Here is a 15,267-nt window from a genome sequence, read left to right as displayed (position 1 = left end):
TCAACTCAATAATCTGTATCGTAGCTTCTTACTGCTAAAATGCAGTGAGTGTTGGTTAAAAAAAGCAACTAAAAAGATATTAACTTACATTTATTATAATATCAATGTTATTATTAACATTTATTCCAATTTGTTTTTAAATATTCAGAAATGAAACACAGGACGCACAAATAAAACGACCTTACCTTTCCTTAAACATGTTGAACTCAAATTAGGGAGATAGTGTAGCTTATCATAAAACAAAACAAAACAAAAAATACAGAACACTCAGCAAACTAACATGGCTGAAACAACTCTGAAACTGTACTTTGCTGTTGCTTGCTAGATTGAGAGTCACTGGCAATACTTTCAGTTGACTTTTTTGCAAAACACTCCTCATATATTATATATATATATATATAGCTATATTATTTTTCGATAGTCTACAGAACAAACCATCATTATACAACAATTTGCCTAATCACCCTAAGCTGCCTAGTTAACCTAATTAAGTCTTTAAATGTCACTTTAAGCTGTATAGAAGGGTCTTGAAAAATATCCAGTCAAATATTATTTTCTGTCATCATGGCAAAGATAAAATAAATCAGTTATTAGAGATGAGTTATTAAAACTATTATATTTAGAAATGAGTTGAAAGAAATTTCTCTCTGTTAAACAAAAATTGGGGGAAAAAATAAACAGGGGGCTTATAATTCAGGGGGTCAATAATCCTGACTTCAACTGTATATATTTCATATTTCAGCCTTTTGCGATTAACTAATTACAATGTTTCAAATTACGATTGCGATTTGATTTCGAACAATCGCACAGCACTCGGTTGTATCGTCTTTGGTCCATTTTCCATGTTTTGTTTCATTTGAAGAGTTCATTAGGAACTGATCTGAGACTAGGGTTGGGCCGATAGACGATGCCATTATTCATTGCCGATAGACACCATGATGCTGAGTCAGCATCGCAATCCTCTGCCCCCCTTCCCCGTCGCAAATCCGCTCACGAAAATACACACTGAGGCCCTGTTTACACTAATACGTTTTAGTTTTAAAATGGCATTTTAGAATGAAAATCATCCACCATTTTACCTAGCATTTCTGAACAGCCCTCCGTCCACACTACCGCTGAAAATGCACATCAAGTGACCACACACACAGTCATGCGCTGGTGACAGTGGGTCCAGGCAGTCAGCAGGTCAGTACATTGCTTCAGTCTTTCACTTTCACGCTTGTACTTAGTCATTTTAGTGAAAACCTCAGATACTGTTGGTTGGTTGCTGTTGGTTGTTCCCCTTTTTTCACCAACCAAGTCTGTCGACGCCATTATAACGACACAGATCACTCTGCCTACTCATGCCAGAGTCTCGCGAAAAAAGTGATTGACAGGTGGTAATTTGTGTGTAACTTATCTTTACTTATTGATGATTTGTTTATGGGTAAAACAAAGCCTATGCGGGTCAGGTAGTTGAAACGCTACAAATAATTAATTCATAAATAATTAAATCGTCACCACCTATGACAACGATGCCATCGTCCATCGCAATGTTTCATATTAGACATGGTACGATGCCAAATAGGTCAACATCGCCCAACCCTATCTGAGACTCAACTTTTGTTTGGTGTGGATGGCAGCATTCGAACACACTAACACACTAACAATTTTTCCTGTTCAGGACGTCCCTAATGATCGTTCGCTCAAGGTGAGAAGGTCAAAGGTCACTCGACGTTGAAGCCGTCCACAGAGAAAGCGATTTAAATCATTGATTGAGGCATGCATTATTCAGAAGCGCCGGGACTGTAGGTTTATTGTGTCGCCCTGTTCCAGGTGATTATTTTGCTGATAAAACACTCATGTGTCAGTTATAAATAGGAGAGCAGCTCTCCATTATTCATGGGACAACAGCGGGACATTTGTCTTCCTCCGCACGGATTATGTTAAGGAGGGAAACGCTGGGCAATTCGTGTCTGTGTTTACTTCCTCAATATGCTCCGCCGCAGTACGGCTTAATGGTGCAAGACTGTAGCATGAAAACTGAATTCGGCTGGGAAAAGTTCAGGAGGAGATCGCTTCATAAAAGTTTGATAGAGCTTGAAAGTATGATGGTTGAACGCTTTCATTCTGTATCATTTGTGGGTGTCACGGTGGCGCAGTGGGTAGCATGATCGCCTCACAGCAAGAAGGTTGCTGGTTCGAGCCTCAGCTGGGTCAGTTGTCATTTCTGTGTGGAGTTTGCATGTTCTCTCCATGTTCGCGTGGGTTTCCTTCGGGTGCTCCGCTTCCCCCACAAGTCCAAAGACATGTGGTATAGGTGAATTGAGTAAGCTAGTGTAAATTACTACATATAATAACATGGTTTTAGTCCAGATTAGGAATGGCTGACATGAATCTGACGGTTCGACAGTGTCGAGATCCTGCAGCACAAGAGTTTCGAAACACCGCTCCGAAGCATGATTCGAAACACCCAGGTCATGTGACTAAAGTGATTCGAAACACCAGGTCATCTGACCAAACAATTCAAAGCATTGGTCAATTCAGAAGTGTTTCGAGGCCTAGTGCCCCTAGTTCGAATCCCGACATACAAACTATGACTTTATAATTATGAATTATGTATTTTATTCATTCATTCAAATTCCTTTAGCTTAGTCGCTTTATTTATGCAGCGGATGCCATTCCAGCTGCAACCCAGTACTGAAAAACACCCATACACACTCATTCACACATACACTTTGGTTTATTTAACTCACTTATACCGCATGTCTTTGGACTGTGGGGGAAACTGGAGGAAACCCACGCCAACATAGGGAGAACATGCAAACTCCACACAGAAATGCCAACTGATTCAGCCAGGACTCAAACCAGTAACCTTCTTGCTGTGAGGTGACAGTGCTAACCACTAAGCCACCGTGTCGCCTTGATGTATTTTAATAATGTAACTTTTTTAATGACCAAAACAAGACGATTTTATTCACAAAGTGTTCATTCGCATGTCAGACCAACGTTAAATGCAAGCACGTTACAAGAACAGAGCTTTTAAAAACTAATATCAATGGCTGCATCACCCTGGATTCGATTATTTCTGCATGCTAATCAGGAACTCTCACCGCTTCACTGAATCAATTGAAAACTCATCTCTATTTGGGGTATAATTGCTCAATTTGCTTAACTGTTTATTTTCTGTAGTTGTCCAGAGCAATACATAAAAAATGACCACTAGGTGTCGCTGTAGAGACAGGTTTCGAAACCTTTTGAAGCTTCGAAACATTTGCTGTGACTGTTTCAGTGTTTCATGAAGCCTCGCTCTGCCCACCCCTAGTTCAAACTCACCTCAAAACTACAGTCGAGTGTTTGAAATAAATCCTTCTGTAAAACTATTCCATAGTCGTGTGTTATTTAATCACGTTGAATCAATGGAAGCAGTTAAATCTTCTGTTTATTCAGCAAAGGCTATTGTCGCCAGAAGCTTTCCTGGGTTTCTTCAAGTGTATTTGAAGAGATTCATGGTTGTCCTCAAGAGCGCCCTCTGGCCTTTGATGAAGATTTACAAATAACACACAGCTTCATTGAGAAGATGTGCATGACAATCGCAGCTTTGTTCAATTGCATTTGCAATTTCAATTCGATTAACCTACCAGCCCTAGGATCGCTATTTAACATCAAGTACTGCAATTTTCAAACACTGCAGAATCGCTCAGTAACAAAACAACAATCTGTCTCAATCTGAAGTTCAGACTAAAGAGAATTGCCATCACACTGGAGGAACAGTCTGCTGCTACTGGCAGGAGTCATGGGCTAGCTTGTGAAAGCTTGCTGTGGCAAAATCGCCCATCCGAGGGCCGTTTGGAATGGGCATGTGGATGTAGAGGGGTTAACATATATAAGGGATGTCCCTTTTTATATAAAAGTTCATGAAAGTCTAACAATACCTAAAAGATACCAGCAGAATCGTCTGAATCATTTATGAATCCATTCAGTCGATTTCCGGGTTTGGTGGGAGAACTTTTAGCTTAGCTTAGCATAGATCAGTAATTTAGATTAGACCATTAGCATCTTGCTCAGAATTTTCAAAAAAAGATATTTGACGGTCTACTAAGACCATACACTCACTGGCCACTTTAATAGGTAAACCTGTCCAACTGCTCGTTGATGCAAAATTCGAATCTTTCAATCACATGGCAGCAACTCAATGCCTTAAGGCATATAGACATGGTCAAGACAATCTGCTGCAGTTCAAACTGAGCATCAGAATGGGGAAGAAAGGAGATTTAAGTGACTTTGAACATGGCATGGTTGTTGGTGCCAGACGAGCTGGTTTAAGTATTTCAGAAACTGCTGATCTACTGAGATTTTCATGCACAACCATCTCTAATGGTGCAAAAAGGAGGTCAGAGGAGAATGGCCAGACTGGATTGAGCTGATAGAAAGGCAACATTAACTCAAATAACCACTCGTTACAACCGAAGTATACAGAAGAGCATCTCTGAACGCACAACACGTCCACCTTGAGGCGGATGGGCTACAGCAGCAAAAGACCACACCGGGTGTCACTCCTGTCAGCTAAGAACAGGAAACTGAGGCTACAATTAGCATAGGCTCAACAAAATTGGACAATAGAAGATTAGAAAAATGTTGTTTGGTCTAATGAGTCTCGATTTCTGCTGCGAAATTTGGATGGTAGAGTCATAATTTGGCATCAACAACATGAAGGCATGGATCCATCCTGACATGTATCAGGCTGGTGGTGGTGGTGTAATGGTGTAGGGGACATTTTCTTGGCACACTTTGGGCTCATTAGTACCAATTGAGCATCGTGTCAATGCCACAGCCTACCTCAGTATTGTTGCTGACCAGGATAACGCGCCATGTTATAAAGCGCGATTCATCTCAGACTGGTTTCTTGAACATGACAATGAGTTCACTGTACTCAAATGGCCTCCACAGTCACCAGAACTCAATCCAATAGAGCACCTTTGGGATGTTGTGGAGCGGTAGATTCGCATCATGGATGTGCAGCCGACAAATCTGCAGCAACTGCGTGATGCTATCATGTCAATATGAACCAAAATCTCTGAGGAATATTTCCAGTACCTTGTTGAATCTATGCCATGAAGGATTAAGGCAGTTCTGAAAGCAAAAGGGGGTCCAACCTGGTACTAATAAGGTGTAACTAATAGTGGCCGGTGAGTGTATGTTGCTATTTTCTAGACTGGTTTGGCTAGAAACTATCCTCTCATTCTGACATAATAATCAAGGAATTTACTGGCATACCATGGCTGCAGCTAGCGCAATAATATTACGCAGTGCCTGAAAATATTTGCCAGATAGGTAAAAGCGCTGCGTAATATCATTGTGCCTGCTGCAGCCATGGTATGACAGTAAAGTTCCTTGATAATTAAAGCTATACGTTTAATCAATTTTAGCGCTCCTTCTAAAGTGTTAAGCATCCCATTTGCAACCCTAACAAAAAGGATTCCTGGAGCCTCCACTGCATAAAAGGACTTTTTGTTTCATTTTATGGCCCATTTTAAATCACATTCCCTTTTATTTAACAGTCGAGATTTCCTAATAATTACAGTGTGACCTCACGTTGGATGGCAAGTTGGATCAATGTTTATTTTGGGCAAACTATCCACTTTAGATTTACCCGTTTTGCCTGTATTCTTCATTGACGTTTTGTTGGACGACTCCGCATCAAACCCGTCCAGCGTGAGTTCCTGGTACTCCATCGAGACCTTAGTGTCTTGGTCGGCTATATTGATTGGTGATTGGTTTCTCTCCTGGCACTCAGGAAAAGCTGCCGCCCAGCCTGTATCTGGTCCGTATGTCCCTGCAGAAGAGAAAGACAGCAAATCAATGGATCATCACAGTGCAAACAGAAGCCGAAGCGCTCCCAGACTCACTTTATTCTTCATAAATGCCAGTCAAAACACGCTAGAGCTGTCCTGAGACGACCATCTGTCTGTCTGTGTGTTTCATGGAAAGTATAAAAATCTGACAGAATTGACAGTTTAGTCACACTTTAATCCGAGACCTTTGAACTGTGCAGACTAAAGCAGACACGACTTTGTTTCCAATTCTGCAGACTCTACAAGAATTCAGTAGAGGAAAACAGTTTTCAGAGGTAATCAGGGACACTGCAAGACTCTGAAATGTGCAGTGTCAAAGTAAAATATTCACAGATAAATCCTTATCTGATCTTCAGCACCTCAGATTTGCCAAAACATTGACTTGTTAGTGAACACTTGCAAATGAAATGAGTTCTTTGATATACTGTTATGCGCATGACACAAGCCAATGTCTTATTAGTAGGTCCATTTATCCACAAATGTTTCAGTTCATCATTCAATCTAGGGCTGAACAATCCCAGCAGGCACAGGACGTCAACATGATGTCATATTGACGCTGTACCCCAAAGTCTCGGGATGCTGTATTTTGTTTGGAAATGAAAATCGGGTTGATGTTAGAACAATGTCCAACCTAAAATCAACCAAAAATCAACATCTAATAATGTTACAGCTTGACGTTGTGTGGATGTTACCAATATGACATCTATCAAACGTTGGATTTTGATCACTTTCTAACACATCCTAAAATCAACCAAATATCAACGTCTAATCATGTTACACATTGACGTTGTGTGGATGTTACCAATATGAGATCTATCAAATGTTGGATTTTGGTCACTTTCTAACACATCCTAAAATCAACCAAATATCAACGTCTAATAATGTTACAGCTTGACGTTGTGTGGACGTTACCAATATGACATCTATCAGACGTTGGATTTTGATCACTTTCTAACACATCCTAAAATCAACCAAATATCAACATCTAATCATGTTACACATTGACATTGTGTGGATGTTGCCACTATGACATCTATCAGACGTTGAGTTTTGATCACTTTCTAACACATCCTAAAATCAACCAAATATCAACGTCTAATCATGTTACATGTTGACATTGTGTGGATGTTGCCATTATGACATCTATCAGACGTTGAATTTTGATCACTTTCTCACACATCCTAAAATCAACCAAATATCAACATCTAATCATGTTACAGCTTGACGATGTGTGGATGTTACCACAATGACATCTATCAGACGTTAGATTTTGGTCACTTTCTAACACCTCCTAAAATCAACCAAATATCAAATTCTAATCATATTACAGCTTGACGATGTGTGAATGTTACCACTATGACATCTATCAAACGTTGGATTTTGATCACTTTCTAACACATCCTAAAATCAACCAAATATCAACGTCTAATCATGTTACACATTGACGTTGTGTGGATGTTACCACTATGATATCTACCAGACGTTGGATTTTGGTAACTTTCTAACACATCCTAAAATCAACCAAATATCAACGTAATTTGACATCGTTATTGGACGTCAAAATAACGTCCTTAGAGGCTGGCTAGACATTGAATTTTGGTCACCTGACGTTACAGCCTAACTCTAACCTATTATAAACGTCTTATGATGTTATGGGCCTGCTGGGATTTATTGTTTGAGCATTGCAGGATTATATTCATTCATTTATTCATTCATTTTCCTTTGGCTTAGTCCCTTTATTTATCAGGAGCCACCACAGCGTAATGAACCACCAACTTATGCAGCATATGTTTTACCCAACAGATGCTCTTCAGCCAAAACACTCATACACTCTTGCAATCACACACATACACTACGGCCAATTTAGCTTATTCAATTCACCTATAGCGCATGTCTTTGGACACAGAAACGCCAACTGACCCAGGGACTCGAATTAGCAACTTTCTTGCTGTGAGGTGACAGTGCTAACCACTGAACCACCATGCCGCCCAATGCTACCATTATAATCACTGTTTTATTTCAGTAAATGACAGTTCTTTCAAAACAACCTCTTCCAGTAACAAGCTATTTGGCCCAACAATTAGCATTATAGCATACTAAAACACATAAGTAGCTTCAGCAACACTGTGCGTAATAATCAACGATCAATGTCACACAGAACAGACCCTTGTCGTCTTAAACCTAATAAAATAAAAGTATGCAGAGGCAATTTTACTTCAGCACACAAAATGAGACAAGCAAACAAGACGAGGATATTTTAAGAGTCCATTAAACCCTCTACTACAGTTAGAAGCGCTGCTTTGGCTTTGCTCACAGTTACAGCCTGCCAAATCATAAATGCACCTTTCAGAGCAATAACCACATCCTGATGAGACGCTACAGTGTGTGTGTGTGTGTGTGTGTGTGTGTGTGTGAGTGTTTCATCTCAAGCAGACTTGCTGAGAAGCGAACGCCGGTGCGCTAAACAGAAGCTCCATCCCTAATTGAAAGCAATCCTCAGCTACCGGCCTTTAAGATGAATTTGCCGACAATTACCCTGGCCCTGCAAGCATCCGGACCCATCCGAAATGCGTATTTCATCAAATTAGGATTCATCCTCCTCAGCCTCTGCCCTGGCTGCAGCCTTGGGGCGTATTGATTGGACAGGTCTGGGTTTCATATGGAGCGGCAGAGTGCTATAGATCCAGGCAGCACTGCTGGGTAATGAAAGAGAGCGAGGACCTGCGTGTGAAGAGATTACTCACTCCTTAATGCAGCCCTAACAGGGTTAGAAAAACTGCACACGCAAACTTAATCCCAACCACACCTCGGGATACGCATCTCAGATGAGAAAAACAGCGGTCTGAGTACATAACCCTGCCTCCGAGCAGGAACAAGGAGGATCGCTACTATTTCTCTTTGATTCCTTTTGCTGGGTTTATGGGCTTGTTTGTTCCGTTACATCTATTTTTCATGTGTTTATGCATTAAACTATGGCCACTTAACAGAAGTTAGGGCTGGGGTATATGGAAATATACAGTACCAGTGTTGGGCACGGTCTTTTAAAATAGAAGTAAGTTATAGTCAGTGCTGAAATTGAGGGGGGATGAGGGTGCCATCCCCTTTATGGAAAAAGCATCCCTTTTACCATCTCCTTTAGATTAACAACAGTGTGTGTAATGTAAAACTCTGCATGCAAATTAAATATTACAATTCTCTATTTATGGACATTTATGACTTATAAACTACGAATATTGACCAATCAGAACTCAGTAATAAGGCTCAATGCACAAGTGCAATACAGTTCATTGAGTCATGTGATGTGATTTAAAAATGTCTAAGGCTGCATTCACACTGCAGATCTTGATGGTCAATTCCGATTTTGTGACTGTATCTGATTTTTATTGCTGACCAGCTTACATCATCTTTTCAAAGTGACTCTTATCCGATCGTCTGCATTTACACAGCACATGGCAAAGGCGCAATGAGCTGGAAAAAAAAAGAGCGGGCGCTGACTAACAGCTGATAATTAAAGAGTGCTCTTTTCTCTATTCCTGTATGTAATCTGTTCGCAGCTTTAGACAAGCTGTTTTACTATAGTTTATGACAGAAAGGTTCTCATTTGTCCATGTTCTTTTGATATACAGGCTTTTTAAAACCAGTAGGCATCTTAATGTAATGTCCATGGCGTGATTTATGCACGCAGAGCCGGCCCAAGTCATAAGCGAACTAAGCGGCTGCTTAGGGCCCCGTGGCCACCAGGGGGCCCCCAAGAGTGAACGAAATGACTGAGTGACTTTCGTTTTTGTTTGTTTGTTGGGTTATAGATAAGGGGTGGAAAATATATGCCCATTTATCATGTTACCATGCATGTATGTTACTTATCACACATCTCTGGCGCCAAGTATCAATATTTATCTAAATTTACAAAAGATCTGAATAAATTAGTCTTTCATACTGATTGCAGCAGATTGCCGCATTAGCTACAGTACACCCAGCCACCACAAGGTGGTGCTTCCCATAATAACAGTTCATCAGAGATACACCTGCGTCATGTAAACTGCTGACAGATGAGCTATTGCAATGGTGAAAATCTCAGGCGTACGGACACATTCTTCTGTCCAAGCTGGACCAAGGTATTTGTGTGTTTCAGACATCCAGTTTTCAGATGTAAGCAACACAGCTACAGCAAATAAAACCGATAATGCATGTTTTAAATTTAAAGTGTGCAAATTATAAAGGATTGACGACAATTTGTCATATTGTTTGCACCAAGGGGGCCCCAAATAAAATCCTGCTTGGGGCCCCCTGAAGGCTTGGGCCAGCCCTGTATGCACGTGATGTAGCTATGCACTTGTTTTAAATTTGTTTATATTGGTTACGTGGCGGACATTGCGCTCTCTCGCTCTCGTTAACATGCTGAAATACCTGTGCTATATGGCAATATAAAAGCTGTTTAAGTTCTCGTGTGTGAGATTTAAGGGACTCGGCTGAAGTCTGTTCTGAAATAAAAGTGTCAGAATTGACGTCATTCGCTATAGTTTTTAATGACGTGCGACTCGCATTGACAGGAGAAAATCCGATCTACCTGCTTACACTGCAGACACGAGAACACAGATCCGATTCATATCGGATAAATTTCCACAAATGAACAAGGCCTGAATCTGATTTGAGTAAATCAGAATCCATGTGATTTGTTCCTGCTTACACGTACGTGGGCCACATCCGATCTGTGCCACATGGGAGAAAAGAATCGGAATTGAGTCACTTGAACAGTGCAATGTAAATGCGGCCTAAGATAGCAGTTCAGACGCAACTTACTGCATTCTTTACAGATTAGAGAACAGAAGGTATGATATTTAGTTGTTTAATGTTATATACTGTATGTATGCTGTATCTGCCTTGCATAACTGCATTTCAGAACAATTTAGGTGGCTTGACACAAATGTAACTTAAGCTGTTCTATATTCACTGTAAAACAGAGTTAACAGGGCTTGGTGACATTTACTTTAGCGACCCAAGTTTTTTTTTTAATTTGGTGATTTTTTTTGGCGGGAGAAGGCTGGGGGATGGGGGGGTTGCCCCTAAGAAAGTTGTTTTTGCTAGCAGAATGTTGCAAATGATTCTGGAATGCTTGCGGTCAGATTGACCATGATATGCCAATTCAAGGTAGAAATACTTTTACTATTTTAATAATAAATGATTACTATTTGTGAAAATGTAAAGGTTATTGCACACTGAACTCGAAATTTTCGTCCGTTAATGTCACACGTTAAAAAAGAAGTTCGACCTCACGTTATGTGAATCATATTGACGCATTGCCTCCAAAACTCTCGTGTTCAAACTTTGTTCAAATTTGCATCCGGGAAAACCCTTTGAAGGCTGTTTCTGACAGTTCAGAGCCACCATACAAGCGAAAAGCTAAATACAGGAATGCCGTTACTTGAGCTACAGATAACTTAATGACAAACTCAGTGCATAAAATAAAGACAAAATTTGGCAGACAGTTGAGAACCCCTATATGCTGGATTTAGTGACCGGCACACCTCTCCCCTGCTGCTGCTTTGTGTACAGTTGAAGTCAGACTTATTAGCCCCCCTTTGAATTTATTATTCTTTTTTGAATATTTCCCAAATGATGTTTAACAGAGCAAGGAAATTTTCACAGCATGTCTGATAATATTTTTTCTTCTGGAGAAAGTCTTATTCGTTTTATTTCGGCTAGAATAAAAGCAGTTTTGAATTTTTTATGAACCGTTTTAAGGTCAAAATTATTAGCCCCTTTAAGCTATATTTTTTTTCGATAGTCTACAGAACAAACTATTGTTATACAATAACTTGCCTAATTACCCTAACCTGCCTAGTTAACCTAGTTAAGCCTTTAAATATCACTTTAAGCTGTATAAGTGTCTTGAAAAAGATCTAGTCAAATATTATTTACTGTCATCATGGCAAAGATAAAATAAATCAGCAATTAGAAATGAGTTATTAAAACTATTATATGTTGAAAAAAATCTTCTCTCCACTAAACAGAAATTGGGGGGAAAAAAAACAGGGGGGCTAATAATTCTGACTTCAACTGTATGTGTGTGTGTCTCCATACATTTGACGTCCTGCCCGTTATTAGCATGGTCCAGTTGCGAGTTTTTCACATACGCATATGAAAATTTTGGACTTCAGTGTACAAAGACCTTAATAATGTTTTGTGTTTTGTATTTTTAATGAAATAAACGTTAGAAAAAAATGCACACGCATTTAGTAAAAGTCAGGGTACTGCAGTTATATATGTTTTGTTTTAACAAATGTAACAATTTATAAAACTTAAAAAGGTCAAAACGACTGCCGTAGTTGTTCCAGTGTTAATGGCACAGATGTGTGAAAGTATCTCTATCGCCCCCTCGAGTCCTGGAGTTGTCATTACATTAGCACAACACTATCTATTAAGTGAAATGGGATCATATTTTGCAACGCCATGTCCACCTTTTCACGTGGGTTTATTTGTTTTCCTCACGTTGCTGTTCATTTGTGCAAACGTCTATCAACCTAACCAGCACACAATTCAGCTCTCCCTCCCTTCCTTCCTCACCTCTAGTAAAAATACACTTCGGCTGGCTGGTGCAGTACATAGAAAGTTATTTGCGTGAGGACAGAGGGGAAGGTTCAAGCTATTCCAACATTAAATGGTTGTGAGAGATCTCAGCCTCCCACTGTTTTGATTTAGCCTTCATTCCTCCCTCCAGACAGAAAGGGAGGGAGCACAGACCAGGTGTCAAATCAACATTTCATTCACCTCTGACCCTCTCTTGGCTCGATCAATACTGCCTCTGTTCACCGTTTCCTTCTCTTTTTTTTTACTTTGTTGAGGGAGAGAGAGAAAGCGAGCGAGAGAAGCTGATGGAGCTCCTAAAATGAGATTACGCTTTGAGGCAAAAGACGTTAGCTTTGCTATGAGAGCACACAACCACTCGAACCACTGATCCTCTCAAACTTTAAAGAAATAGCTCACCTGGAATGAAAAATGACTTTTTTTTTGCTCAGTTTTCTGTCCTTCAAAACTTGGTTGTCTTTCTTTACTAAAAAAATATTCCACTGAATACATAAAGCTGCTTTCCATTAAGTGAAAACGGATGTGAACAACATGCAAATTGTACTAAATATCTTACACAGTGTAAGAACTACAGAGTTCCAACACAAAAACCTCTAGGATTATGTTGTTTCAACCTATTTTAAATAAGCAGTTTGAACAAGCAGCTAACTCATTTTCTAAGTGTACACTACTTTACAAAAGTTTTGTCATTGATTCCAGTTGTAAAAGCAACAAATAACTTGACTTCTAGTTGATCATTTGGAAAAGTGGCAGAAATACTTCAGAAAACCTACTGAAACCCGCAGCCTGAGGTATCAAAACATTTGTGCGGCCCATTACATTACAAACCACAGGTGAGGGCAAATTCTTCAGCAGGATAGCGCTCCTTCTCATACTTCAGCCTCCACATCAAAGTTCCTGAAAGCACAGAAGGTCAAAGTGCTCCAGGATTGGCCAGCCCAATCACCAGACATGAACATTATTGAGCATGTCTGGGGTAAGATGAAGGAGGGATTGAAGATGAATCCAAAGAATCTTAATGAACTCTGGGAGTCCTGCAAGAACGCTTCCTTTGCCATTCCAGATGACTTTATTAATAAGTGATTTGAGTCACTGAAGAGATGTATGGGTGCAGTCCTGGACACAATATTCATTCTTTTTCCACTGCAGCATGACTTTATATTCTATACTGTACATTATATCTGTTAAGTGACAAGACTTTTCTCTAAACAAAGTCAGATGTTACTGTCGTAATTAAATAATTAAAAATCAAGGCATGATCATATTTTATTTTGGTAAAATAAGTGTAATCTAGAGGCCTTTGCCTTTCATATAAGCCACTTTTGATACCAAATGATCAACTAGAAATCAAGTTATTATTTGTTGCTCTTAAAACTCCTAAGACAGGTGACAAGACTTTTGTCAGGTAGTGTATTTGGTAAAAAATGCTGGGCTTCACACAATCAATTTGTGTTAGTTCAACAGTTAACTTATTAGTTCTAACAAAATTAAGTTGATTGAACACAAAACAATCAAGCTGTCACACAAAAAACTCAAGAATTAGGTAATGCAAATGTCAGGTTTTTGTTTAATACAATGTAAAATGTGAAACTTAAACAACTTACTTTGACTTGTTACAATTAAATGAAATAAGCTTGACAAACTTAATTTATGACAGTTTTCAGTAATAAATCAAGTTAGTTCTTTTAGGTGTAACAACTTTTAGTAATTTATTTAGGAGAACAAGAATGGAACAGTACATACAGTACAGTACAAATAAATTATTTCCCATATTAATATAATAATAATAATAATAATAATAATAATAATAATAATAATAATAATAATAATAATACTTTTATTCCAGTACAAATAATTTCCTTCCCATGTTAATTTTATAATAATAATAATAATAATAATAATAATAATAATAATAGTAATAATAATAATAATAATAATAATAATAATAATAATGTTTGTTTTAATAATAATAATAATAACAATAATAATAATAATAATAATAATAATAATAATAATAATAATAATATTTTATAAATTTTTTCCAGTACAAATAATTTCCTTCCCATGTTAATTTAATAATAATAATAATAATAATAATAATAATAATAATAATAATAATACTTTTATTCCAGTACAAATAATTTCCTTCCCATGTTAATAATAATAATAATAATAATAATAATAATAATAATGTTTGTTATAATAATAATAATAATAATAATAATAATAATAATAATAATAATAATTTTTGTTTTAATAATAATAATAATAATAATAATAATAATAATAATAATTTATTAATTTATTCTAGTACAAATAATTTCCTTCCCATGTTAATTTAATAATAATAATAATAATATTTTTATTATTATTATTATTAATAATAATAATAATAATAATAATAATAATAATAATATTAATAATAATAATGTTTGTTTTAATAATAATAATAATAATTATAATATTTTATAAATTTTTTCCAGTACAAATAATTTCCTTCCCATGTTAATTTAATAATAATAATAATAATAATAATAATAGTAATAATAATAATAATAATAATAATAATACTTTTATTCCAGTACAAATAATTTCCTTCCCATGTTAATATAATAATAATAATAATAATAATAATAATAATAATAATAATAATAATAATAATAATAATAATAATAATAATATTATTATTATTAATAATCCTTCTATGTTTTGTAAGAATACTCTGGAATCTGAAGAAAAAGGCCCAGGATAGGCTTTGACACATTCTTGTCTTCTTTCCCGGACTTTCCTTCCCCTCTGGTATTGATAAATACTCAGATGTGACTGGTAACAAAGTTTTATTAACTAT

At 37.5% G+C, this 15,267-nt stretch overlaps 1 protein-coding gene across 2 annotated transcripts in view; it reads right to left on the bottom strand.

Moving 5' to 3' along the window:
* Positions 1–15,267, bottom strand: part of ptprga (protein tyrosine phosphatase receptor type Ga) — a 592,629-nt gene that overhangs the window by 224,288 nt on the left and 353,074 nt on the right. For both annotated transcript variants that reach the window (XM_056467738.1, XM_056467739.1), the window contains exon 3: positions 5,633–5,815. In XM_056467738.1, coding sequence (XP_056323713.1) covers positions 5,633–5,815 — 183 coding nt within the window. The remainder of the gene's footprint in view (positions 1–5,632; positions 5,816–15,267) is intronic.

This window comes from Danio aesculapii, chromosome 11 (assembly GCF_903798145.1).
Source record: "Danio aesculapii chromosome 11, fDanAes4.1, whole genome shotgun sequence".
Taxonomy (NCBI): domain Eukaryota; kingdom Metazoa; phylum Chordata; class Actinopteri; order Cypriniformes; family Danionidae; genus Danio; species Danio aesculapii.
Note: the sequence above shows the minus strand (reverse complement) of the source record. Positions and strands in the feature narration are given on the sequence as shown.